The sequence below is a fragment of the Solanum verrucosum genome, unplaced genomic scaffold, assembly GCF_900185275.1.
Source record: "Solanum verrucosum unplaced genomic scaffold, falcon-dt-bn FXZP01000252.1, whole genome shotgun sequence".
Lineage (NCBI taxonomy): Eukaryota > Viridiplantae > Streptophyta > Magnoliopsida > Solanales > Solanaceae > Solanum > Solanum verrucosum.
This window is the reverse complement of record NW_026019988.1, coordinates 428,411-440,539: the sequence shown is the minus strand read 5'-3', so window position 1 is coordinate 440,539 and position 12,129 is coordinate 428,411. Positions and strand designations below refer to the sequence as shown.

The 12,129-nt window shown below is 34.4% G+C and overlaps 1 protein-coding gene across 3 annotated transcripts; it reads left to right on the top strand.

Annotated features, from left to right (window-relative positions):
* Nucleotides 1–1,281: 1,281 nt before the first annotated feature.
* LOC125818610 (putative calcium-transporting ATPase 11, plasma membrane-type) lies at nucleotides 1,282–11,135 on the top strand. 3 transcript variants are annotated; one of them, XM_049498110.1, is made up of 8 exons: nucleotides 1,282–1,480; nucleotides 6,680–6,734; nucleotides 6,841–8,816; nucleotides 8,904–9,062; nucleotides 9,522–9,693; nucleotides 9,869–10,167; nucleotides 10,332–10,635; nucleotides 10,882–11,135. In XM_049498110.1, exons 1-7 carry the CDS (start codon nucleotides 1,304–1,306, stop codon nucleotides 10,626–10,628), a joined length of 3,135 nt encoding a protein of 1,044 aa, XP_049354067.1. In that variant the 5' UTR covers nucleotides 1,282–1,303; the 3' UTR covers nucleotides 10,629–10,635; nucleotides 10,882–11,135. The 3 variants fall into 3 exon arrangements, with proteins under 3 accessions (XP_049354067.1, XP_049354066.1, XP_049354065.1); XM_049498109.1 differs by having other exon boundaries at nucleotides 10,837–11,135; XM_049498108.1 differs by having other exon boundaries at nucleotides 10,332–11,135.
* The last annotated feature ends 994 nt before the right edge of the window (nucleotides 11,136–12,129 follow it).

Here is a 12,129-nt window from a genome sequence, read left to right as displayed (position 1 = left end):
TCTCATTCCCAAACTTGAATGTATCTTATTGGTTTGATAAATTTGATTTTTCATCGAATAGGTCCACTAAAAGGAAAAAAACCTTCCATTACCAATTTTTTATTTTATTTTCAAAATTATTCAAACTTGATCATCTCAATATAATCATCGACGATAACGACTAAACATTCTAAATATTCCCCTTATTTCTCGTTTACCTAAATTAACAAACATGACATGAGCTTCATATACTAATATTTAAGTCTGTTTTACCAAATGTGTCCAATTTTTTTTTGGTAGAACGAAAGGTTTGCCAAACCACCATTTAAATATATTGAGTTTTTTTTCTTTTTCTTATACATAATAGGAATAATAAATAGAGAATAAACATATATTTAAATTCATCATAATTTTGATATTTAGTTGCATTTCTTTAATATCTTCATCATAACTTTTTTGCTCTTGCATTTCCTTCAAACTTATCCTAAAAAATAAACGATTTCTTTGAGTCGAGTGTCTATTGAAAATATATTTCTGTATTCCACAAAGATAGATAAGGTCTACATATATTCAATGTTTAAATCAATTTTTTTTTATTGAAAGGTCAAAATATAAAAAGTTAAAAACACAAAAAAATTAAAGTAATTTTACACCTACTATGTATAGATAAAAAAATATTTTTGACTTTTAGATATATAGCGAAAGGTTTTGATACCCTAATTCCCCCCTTGAGATCCTATTTATGAGACTATTTTGCGAGTTGTTACTGTGGTTATTGTAAAATTAAATAGTAAAAAACAAGTAATTTATCAATCAATTGACCTATGTGGGGCCATCACATTGTTGTTTGTTATATGTACATTACAACATTGAAGTTGACTATTAGGTTGTATCTGTGCATCCTGTTGAATCTTTGTTAGGGGTTACTATAAAAATAAAGAATGTGTTTGGTATGAAAGAAGAACATTTTTTTTGAAAATGTCTTTCTGATTTCTTTGATTGGTCAGAGATTCAAAATCGAGATATTTGATCAAGAGAGTATTATTTATTTTGGAGTTTCACTAATTCAAATTTATTTATGTTCAAAAATTTGATTTTAGAAATTAAAAGACTGTATCAAGTACCCAAACCCGATTTCTTTGGTCAACCAGATCACTTATCACTCCGCCACAAATCTTTAGTATATATATATATAACAAAAATAAATTAGTCCAATAATAAAACCCCAAAAAAATATTTTCATAGTTTCTCTCTCTGTTTACTGTATGTGTATATAATTATATATCCATTGATCTACAAATCTGCAGTCGTAAAGGTTAGTTTTATGGCGAAGTTATTGGAGCCAGAGGAATTCGATTTGCCGGGTAAAAATCCGTCTGTAGAAGCTCAGAGAAGGTGGAGAGATGCGGTTTCGTTCGTTAGGAATCGCCGGCGACGGTTCCGGTATGGTTCGAATCTGGAGAAACGAAAAGAGGCAAAAGAACTCATGGAAAAAACTAGAGTATGTTATTGCTTTTATATACTAATGTTTCTTCTTGTTCGTTGTTTTTGTTTCCATGAAAATACATCGGAAAATGAGCTGAAAAATTAAAATGAATCGGAAAATCTCCCTTTTATTTTCCGTGAAAATATGCTGGAAAAGGAAAATTTATTAGGAAAATTGCTAGAAAAGTGAAAAAAATTATTACTTTTTTTTTCGATTTTGAAATCTGTGATAACAATGTTAAAACCTCTGATATTTTTTTTTTTATCAGAAAAAAAAAACTAAGCCAGAAAATGAATTCCGATCATCGATAACCGGAGAGATCAATTTCTATTCAATGTTTTAACATCTGGTACATTATGTTGATACAGTCGTACATTAATGGAAAATAATATTAGGTCATGCTTTATCAGTTTGGTACAATATGCTACAATACTTGTACATTTCATCGGAAAATATGGAAATATATCTTCTTCTTTTTTGTTTTCCGAGAAATTACCCGAAAATGAGTTCAATTTCATTATTAGTGTTTTGAAACTTTCTGCTTTTCAACAAATTAAGTAGCTTCGAAAGTTAATCTTACGGATTCTCGTAAAGTAAAATGTGACAAGTAAAAGTGAATATTTTAGCAAGAAAAAAAATGATTTTCTCCCTTCAATACAATAATAGTTGTGCACTCTATTATTTTGGGATGTCCAATAATACTTGTCCATTTTATGAAATCAATAAATAATTTTACCTTTTGTTCCTAATTTAGCCTCTTATCAATTATAGTCATTTCTCTATTATATTTTTGAAGGCATCATATTTATTATATTCAAAGGGTGACATAGTAAAATTACCTTTCTAAACAAAGTTAATAATAAATAATTATTATTAGACAAAGTAACTTTTTATTGTCAAAAAGTTGGCTTTTTTATACAATAAATAAAAATAAGTTTGAGTGGGAATATATATGGGAAAGAACTAAAGATCATATGATATCCACCATTAGTTGTGCTTTACCACTTTCCTATTTGATATTCTTATTATATACTTATTTCTTTTTCCTCCAATGACATTTTCTTGTTTGACTTTTTGGATGTGATAAGATATAAAGTAAAATTCTTGGCCCTCTTTCTTTGTTGATTCTTTGCCACCATTTTCCACTTGCACATTTGCTGTTAATATGGAGGACCATGTTTTTTGTTCAATAAATATAGACATAAATTAGATCTTTCATGTGGTGAAATTTATGCTTAGCATATGAATTTAAATTTATGGAAACAATTATTTAATTTCTTATCTGTCTTTTACCAGATCTCCACAGTCCACATGGTGTCTTTTATTTTTTTTAGTTCGTTTAAAAAAATGTATTATTTTTAACTTTTTGGATGACGTATATAAGACTATAAAATTTATTGTATTTACTTTTTAAATTACGTGTCCTATTAAAATCAGACAATATTACTCTCTTTGTCTTTGTTTTTCGAGCTTTGAGAGTTAAACAGTTTAAGCTTGATCGAAAATTTACGTATGGAATTTTCAATTTTTTTGAAATGAAATTTATATATTTGTAAGTTACGTAGAAAGTACTACAACCGACAATAATCGACAATTAAAAAATATATTTAAAAGATATATGAAAAATTTACGGTCAAAGATAGACTTGTTTAAATTTTGAAATCTGAACAGTGTCATATAAATTATGACGGAAGGAGTATTATTTATGACTTCCTAAAAATTACATTTATTAGGAAGTTACAAACAGTTACTATAGAACATTAGAAACCAGACCCGGTTAGATAATGCACTAGTTTATTATAGTTATTTTCTAAGTTACTCTATTCTTCAAAAATGTTATCGTATTTGTGTTGAATTTTCCAAAAATATATTATTTTTAAAGAATTCGACATGCATTCGATGACATTTTTAAATTGTTCGAGCTGTATAGCTTTATAATTGATGATACAACCATTAAAACCCACTAGGTCGGCAAGTCAAACACAGTATTAATTTTCTATTCACAAACTATTAACTGCTTTAATTTATTAATAGGGACGTTATAAACATTTCCCTGTTTAACATCTTTTTGCATTGAATATTTAGAGGAGACTGAGGCCCTATCTAGTAGACTAGAGCCAAAATATGTGATCCAAAGTCTATGATATTTTAATATTTTTGCCTACCTATGTTGGATAACTTATTGGCAGTTTATGGGGACCATTTAGAAAATCTACAGAATCACATTAGTTCAGTGAAAAGATAAGTAAAGTTATTTCTTTCTTTTTTTAATAATTTCTTTGCTGGCCCCTTTTTGTTTCAAGTATATGTCAGTTGCCACTTGCCGGTAGAATATGTTTTTGTGGAGAAGACTTTGTTTCATATTTACCTTGACTGTTTGCCTTCAGGGGTTCATGTTTTCTTTTTCCATTAAAGTTTGTGCTTTGGTATTCCTTTAAAGTTATTAAATTAGCTTGACAAATGCTCATTTAAGTTAGAACAGAATTTAGCAACTAGAGGCGTCGGGTTTGAGCAAATCTTGTTGGGAGCGCCACCTCCGAATGAGTTTTGTAGTGCGCGACCTGAATTTAGTTGGAGCTCTAATGCATGCTGACATCGGGTGGGAAACCAAAAAAAAAAGAATTTAGCAAGCATCCAAAGTGGTCAGAATTTAGGGAGCGCCACCTCCGAATGAGCTCTGTAGCGGATGATCTAAATTTAGTTGGGGCTCCAATACACGCTCTAGACACCGGATGGGAAACCAAAAAAAAAAAAGAATTTAGCAAGCATCCAAAGTGGTCAGCATTTAAATCTCCATTCTGCATGTAGAAATGGTCCTAGGCTAATGATAATTTGTGTTCCTAATACATTACAAAAGTTGAGATCTTTTAGGTGCCTTCATGATCATAGCACCAGCACAAAGTGCTCAGTAAATGAGTACAAAAGAAATCTGTTTTTATGTGTACAAGCACATGCTTACTAATTACCTATGTTGCTCAGACTCTTCAAAAATGTCAACAAGTGCGTGTCGGATTCGCCAGAAGTAGTGTATTTTTGGAGAATCCGAGACTAGTGCAGCATCAAAAGTGAAGAGTCCGCGCAACTAAGCTAATTACAATACTACAACTATATTCTATAGGATTTAAAGAGCCTTTGGGTGAGGGATGGGTCAGTATAATGTATTTTATGTAATGCCAAAAGAGGCAAAAGTCTAGCTACTGAACACTCATCAGGGAAATTTCCTTGAAGCTTCCATCTGACATTGACATTGACATTGACATTTCTTCTAAGATCATAGGAAGCAGTGTGTGGCAATGCAAAACGCCTTTTCCATATTACCAAACATCAATTTGCATGGAGGAAAAAAAAAGCAGTCCATGTCTCATCTCTTTGTAGAGCTTTGTTTTTATGTGCATAAGCACATGCTTAAATTATACTATTATAATAAGCTTTCTCAAGGACTTGAAGAATCTTTGAATGAGGGTTGGGTTATCAATAGTGGGATTTAAGAATTCGAAAAACAGTACGGAGTACCTGGTTGTTGATGTAATTCCAAAGTCCATAAGGGTGAAAGTATAGCTAATAAACATGTCGTCAGCAGCGAAATTTCCATGAAACTTCCTTGTGACATTACTTGGATAGTACTCAAGTACAGAAAGAGACAGGTGATAACAACAAATAAATATCCTCTAGGTTTTTGTCATCAATTACTAGTCAGTCTGGCCTGGCCCCATTTGCAGTTATTTGTTTGTCCCACCAAGAAGTGTATTGTTTGTATTGCCTTATCGTTGGTTGCCACATGAAACATCAGTTCCCACTCCTCTTCTATTATTTATCTTATAAGAATTCCATCTTCTTGTATAAATAAATAATCTTGTTGCCTATGACTTTAAATTGTACTCTTTGAAGTGTGCAATGTTTCCTTGTCTGGACTATTTTACTTCTCCACCATCTAATCACATGATATCATGAAAAGTCTTTGTCTTAATCTTCATTAATCGATCAATGTATCAAAACCGAACGTAGAGGAAAGCGGAAACCTCTTATAGGAAAAACCTTAAAAAATGCTAAAAGAAAACAAAATCTTGTCTTTGTGTATAGTCTAAAATAATAAGCAGACACTCCTGGTGTGGACTTACAGTCGTCGAAACTAGAAGTAGGTTATTATATCATGGACAGTCATGTTTAAAAAATACACAGTAGCTAACACGTGAGTGTCTTGTGCTTTGAACAAAATGCTCAATGAAGTACATGTTATATCTGTAAACTTTAATGCCTTCTTTGTAAGAATATACAAAATCTTTGCATTCAAAGCTACTACACCATCCCGCAACGAGATGGAACATAAAAACAGGGCATGTTATCTTTACAAACAAGGGAAATCAAATAATTCTGCTCTTCGCGGTAATGTTTAATCAATGTCACACAGCTAAAAAAATATATCTTTAATGGAAAGAATTGAAAGAGAGAAGGAAAAAGATTTATTCAAACTAGGTGGCGATTTCCCTATATTGCTGGGTTTTTCCCATATAAGTTGCTGTTTCAACTGCTTCCATAGATGATCAGTAATTTTGTAGTGTAAAAACCGTTGTCCTACTGTATCAACTGCTTCCCAACATAAGCAGCAATTTGAAACTAAGATAAAACTTCTCTTTCTCATGCTTTCATATGTAAAAACAGTGGCTTCTTGTTTAGCAGTCACGTAAAGCATGAAACCTTGAGGTATCTTATCTTTCCAAATTTGTCTCCAAGGCCAATTAGAGGTCTGTAGCTCAGTCATGTTCATGATCTTATAGCCTGAACTCACTTTACATTTCCCCTTATTATTCTCAGTCCACCACAAGCAGTCCATCCGATTCATTATTTAGTTTTTTTTTTGTTACCTGTATGCAGTGTTTTAGCTCAATCTCAAATATCTTGAATTTAAAAAGGGAGTTAGTTGAACGATCATTTGATTAATTCTAGAAAGTGAACCCGAATCATTTTGCTTCTCAAATACTACATTTGAGTCCCCTAACCAGAGTCGTCTGTGACATTAATATGTTTTAGTCTTCTGCTTCTCTATTTGCTTTTTAGTTATGTTGTCTCATCATGGAACTAGTATATAACCAGAAAACATCGGTTTGGTTATGGTTTTTGTTAACCATACTACGAGGACTGTGTTGTTGAGTATTATAACTTCTATAATCTTGTATACTGAGTCAAGTTACACTTTTTACCACATGCAATTTCCAGGAAAAAATTCGAGTTGGTTTCATGGCTTATATGGCAGCACTCAAGTTCATTGATGGTATAATTTGCTCAGACCTTGAGTTTGCCGTTTAACTTATTACAACATATAGGTCTGCCAACTTCTTTCTGCTTTTTCTCATTTCAATATATATATTTTTTTACAGCTGGTGATCAAGGTAGGTCATCCGACCAGATTAGGGATGATATAGGAGCTGAACTAGCAAAAGACTTGCCGGAAGAAGCTCGAGAAGCTGGTTTTGGAATCAACCCAGATAAACTTGCATCTATAGTTGGTTCCTATGATATAAAAACTTTAAAGAAACTTGGAGGTGTTGAAGGGCTTGCAGGGAAGTTGAGAGTCTCATCAAATGAAGGAGTCAAATCGAGTGATGTATCTGTCAGACAAAATATATATGGATCAAACAAATTTACAGAGAAACCGTTTAGAAGTTTTTGGACATTTGTGTGGGAGGCTCTGCATGATTTAACTCTCGTCATATTGATAGTTTGTGCTGTTGTTTCTATTGGTGTGGGACTTGCTACTGAAGGGTGGCCGAAAGGAACATATGATGGTTTAGGAATTCTACTCAGTATAGTATTGGTAGTCATGGTTACTGCAATTAGTGACTATAGGCAGTCGTTGCAGTTCAGAGATTTGGATAAGGAGAAGAAAAAGATATCTATCCAGGTCACGAGAGATGGATCAAGGCAGAAGGTTTCCATTTATGACTTGGTGGTTGGTGATATAGTTCACTTATCTATTGGAGATCTGGTTCCAGCTGATGGAATATTCATAGCAGGATATAGCTTGCTAATTGATCAATCGAGCTTGTCTGGTGAGAGTGTACCAGTAAGCATATCTGAGAAAAGACCTTTTCTTCTATCGGGAACCAAAGTACAAGACGGTTCAGCTAAGATGCTAGTGACCACTGTTGGTATGAGAACTGAATGGGGTAAGCTGATGGAAACTCTTAGCGAGGGAGGAGAAGATGAAACTCCTCTGCAAGTCAAACTGAATGGTGTTGCCACTATTATTGGAAAGGTAGGACTCGGATTTGCTGTGGTGACATTTCTTGTATTAATAGTAAGATTTCTGGTGAATAAAGCTACTCACCATCATATCACACAATGGTCCTCCAGTGATGCATTAACTCTTCTAAATTACTTTGCCACAGCTGTAACTATAATCGTTGTTGCAGTCCCAGAAGGATTACCTCTGGCTGTCACATTAAGCCTTGCATTTGCGATGAAAAAGTTAATGGACAATAAAGCATTGGTGAGGCATCTTTCTGCTTGTGAGACAATGGGTTCAGCTACTTGCATCTGTACTGATAAGACAGGAACACTAACAACAAACCATATGGTAGTAGATAAAATATGGATTTGTGAAAAGGCTAAAAAGGTAGAAAATGGCGGATCCGCAGATGCAATAACAGATTTATCAGAAAGTGCTCAGGACTTACTATTGCAGGCAATATTTCATAATACAGCAGCTGAGGTGGTTAAAGACAAGGATGGAAAGAAATCTGTTCTGGGTTCACCCACAGAATCTGCAATATTAGATTATGGATTACTTCTTGGTGATATTGATGATAAAAAAAAGGATTGTAAATTGCTGAAGGTTGAACCTTTCAATTCAGCAAAGAAAAGAATGTCAGTGCTTGTTGGTCTTCCTGATAGCAACACCCGTGCGTTCTGCAAGGGTGCATCTGAGATAGTCTTAAAAATGTGTGACAAGTTTATTGATTGTAATGGTGAAATTGTTAATATGTCAGAAGAACAAGCTGCGAACATCACAAATGTCATTAATGAATTTGCTGATGAAGCCTTGCGTACTCTTTCCTTGGCTTTCAAGGACGTTGGAGATGGTTATCAAGAAAATAATATTCCTGATAGTGGCTATACATTGGTTGCAGTAGTTGGAATCAAAGATCCAGTTCGTCCTGGTGTTAAAGAGGCAGTTAAATCTTGTTTAGCTGCTGGAATTACTGTAAGGATGGTCACAGGGGACAATATCCATACGGCCAAAGCCATTGCTAAGGAATGTGGTATACTAACTGATGATGGTTTGGCCATTGAAGGCACAGAATTCCGCAACAAAAGTCCTGATGAAATGAGGCAAATAATTCCTAGAATTCAGGTATGCATTTGATTGCTTTATATCATCCATGTAGATCCTCGTGACTTGAATACATTTTGCTGAAAAATGTTTATATATTGAATGCAGGTTATGGCTCGATCATCCCCTACTGACAAGCACGTGTTGGTAAAGAATTTGAGAGGCATGTTTAAAGAAGTTGTTGCAGTTACTGGTGATGGCACAAATGATGCCCCTGCCTTGCATGAGTCAGATATTGGACTTGCTATGGGTATAGCAGGAACGGAGGTTTGTAAATTTGCTCCTGCTCTGAGTTGATATGGTCATATATACCATTTTATTCTTGCAGGCTCCAATCAGCAGTTTTTATCTTTTCAATTCTGATATATGGTCAAAATTTTCTTACTAATTGCAGTCTTCGTTATAGTTTATATCAAATATTTGTGATACATCGTCAGTGCCTGAAGTTTCCCGTGTGAACATTCCTTTTCATCTTTCTTTTCAATATCTCAAACATTTAATATATCACTCAGAAGACATTGACTTCCAACATATAATTAAACCTCATTTTTTCCTGTTTTAGTGAGTTTAATCGACATTTGCTATAAAAGTTCTAGGAACTGTGTCCCCTACATATTTTTGCACCTTTGTTTCTCTTTAAAAAGTTTTACATGTTTGTAACAATAATATCCATTCAGCTCCAGCTTGAGCTAATCTTCACTTTTTTTCATCAAAACGACATTGCAGGTTGCGAAAGAAAGTGCTGATATTATAGTGCTTGATGACAACTTTAGCACAATTGTGAATGTGGCTAAATGGGGCCGTTCTGTATATATAAACATTCAAAAATTCGTGCAATTCCAGTTGACTGTCAATGTTGTGGCTTTGATGATCAATTTTATTTCTGCATGCGCCTCAGGTGTTTATTGCTTTAATTGAGTTCATTCATTTTCTGCTACTGATCTCTTTAATCAACGAATCAATAGTCACACACTCACAGAAAGAGAGAGAGAGAGAGATAGAGAGTTCATAAGTCGTGATAGCAATAGGAGTATTAGACTCTGACGATACTTATCTGCTGCAACTTCTTTCAGGATCTGCTCCTCTTACAGCTGTTCAGCTTCTTTGGGTCAACCTTATCATGGATACTTTAGGTGCACTCGCGCTTGCCACTGAACCACCTCATGACGGACTAATGAGTAGGCCTCCTGTTGGAAGGGATGTAAGTTTCATTACAAAGACAATGTGGAGAAATATAATAGGGCACAGTATCTACCAGCTGGCTGTACTCTTAGCCTTCAACTTCGCGGGGAAGCAGATTTTGGGACTTGAAGGTTCAGATTCTACAATGGTTCTGAATACTTTCATTTTCAACACCTTTGTGTTTTGTCAGGTGTGCCTTTTAAATTCAGTTTATTATCCTGGCAGCTTTTGTTTTGTGCGTCACACTCTGTACCTATCGACTCTCACAGTCCTTTTTGGTTCATTCTTTCATTCTTTGTACTCTGTACTATTCACTAACCAGTTGGCGCTTTTGTGGGTGGTGGTTCCATACAGGTTTTCAATGAAATAAACAGCCGTGACATGGAGAAGATAAACATTTTCCGTGGCATTTTTGGCAGCAGTATTTTCATAGGCGTCATGATTGCTACAGTTGTTTTTCAAGTTATCATCGTCGAGTTCTTAGGCACTTTTGCCAGCACTACACCACTTAGCTGGCAACTATGGCTGCTCAGTGTCTCAATTGGCGCTGTAAGCTTGATCGTTGCTGTCATTTTGAAGTTGATCCCAGTCGAAACTCCCAAGCAACATGATGGTTATGATCTGCTCCCAGATGGTCCAGAACTTGCCTAAGAGTGAGGTAATCAAATGCAATAGAGAATGTCTTACTTGGAAAAAAGTTCATTTTCGAATACTACGAGGCCTTTTTGAGGTAAGAAGGAAATCAAAACAAATGGAGAGAAAATACAAAATGCAGACTAAAAAACAGCTAATTTCACCATCTAACCTCCAAGTTGCACTTGAAATTTCTTTGTCGATTTTCGTTTCTCTTTCTGAACAGGTGTTTGATGGAAAAGCTCTTTTTCTTTCTTTTTGGTTTGTGAAGAGACTATTCCTGATAAGACCAGATTTTGAAACTTTAGCTTTCGTTACTGAATGCTCTGCAAGTGTTTACAGGATGGAACAACTGATATCTGAGGAATGTCCGAACCTCATAATTAATTCCCTTTGGCTTACTGAGAGACTCGTGTTGGTTGATCTTTTCATAGATTTACTGTTATATTTTCACATACTTTTATTCTATTTGAACTTTTGTTTGCCTTGTTCATTGTTCATCTCCAAGCTTTCTCTAATACATTACTTTGTTATTCAACTTAATCTTCTTTTTTTCTTTTGATTCAACAATCTGATTTTCTCCGTTCTTGAGGCTTGAATAACTTGAGATTCAAATCCTTCGTTTACCTATAGATGTTCGTTTTGGTTGAACTCCATATTACATGAAACTTCGTTCCATAAGATGATATTTGGTACTATTGGAAAAATTAATGTGGAATCATGCTAAATAGGCTCTACAAAGGGAGTAAAACACTCCTTATTGAAATGTTATTCACTATCATAACTCGAATCCGAGAGATATCTCAATTGCCATCAAGTCCTTGTAGAGTTTAAGACATGTTTACATATTTCAAAACTTGCATGTTATCTTCACATCCACGTATCTGTTTTCCCACCAAAAACCATATATTAAAAATGTTCCCAAAGTTTTTTTTTCTGGTTTCTCACCCAGTGTCCGTAACCTGCATTGGAGCCTCAACTAAATTCGGATCGCACTCTGCAAGGCCCATTCTAGGGTGGTGCTCCCAACTGGATTTTCTCCATACCTAGGAGTTGAACTTGAGAACTCTGGTTAAGGGTGGAGCAGTCCCACCATTACACCACAACCTACAAATGTAGTTTACAAAATTGTTCTGATAATACCTTCACAGGTTCAAACTATGCCACATGCAAAATCTTGATATTCAAGTGGAGAAAGATAGAGATGCGGGCCCATTCTCCACCGAGTTTCAAATTGCTCACCACTGGCTTTCGAGAATTTCTCGAAATAACTTAGTCTTAAGAGGTTAAGTTAGCAAGTCAAGACATCATCATCAAAGTTTACTTCAATCATTCAAAAGCATAAATGCATCGATAGAAAATTTCGAGTAAAATGGAAATATAACATAGCACAAACGCAAAAGGATGGCGAATAAGACATTAAATTACTTTAATATATCAACATCAGAGTCAGATACAGATGCATACATCCTATCGTCTCGATGTAAAGAATACAACTAATGAACGGGAACATTTCCCA

Bases quoted from the DNA above. Each gene is read 5' to 3' on its own strand.
- LOC125818610 (XM_049498110.1), top strand. From the start codon at position 1,304: ATGGCGAAGTTATTGGAGCCAGAGGAATTCGATTTGCCGGGTAAAAAT. The intron at 1,481-6,679 runs GTATGTTATTGC...TGCAATTTCCAG, and splicing joins AACTCATGGAAAAAACTAGA to GAAAAAATTCGAGTTGGTTT. The intron at 9,694-9,868 runs GTGTTTATTGCT...AACTTCTTTCAG, and splicing joins TATTTCTGCATGCGCCTCAG to GATCTGCTCCTCTTACAGCT.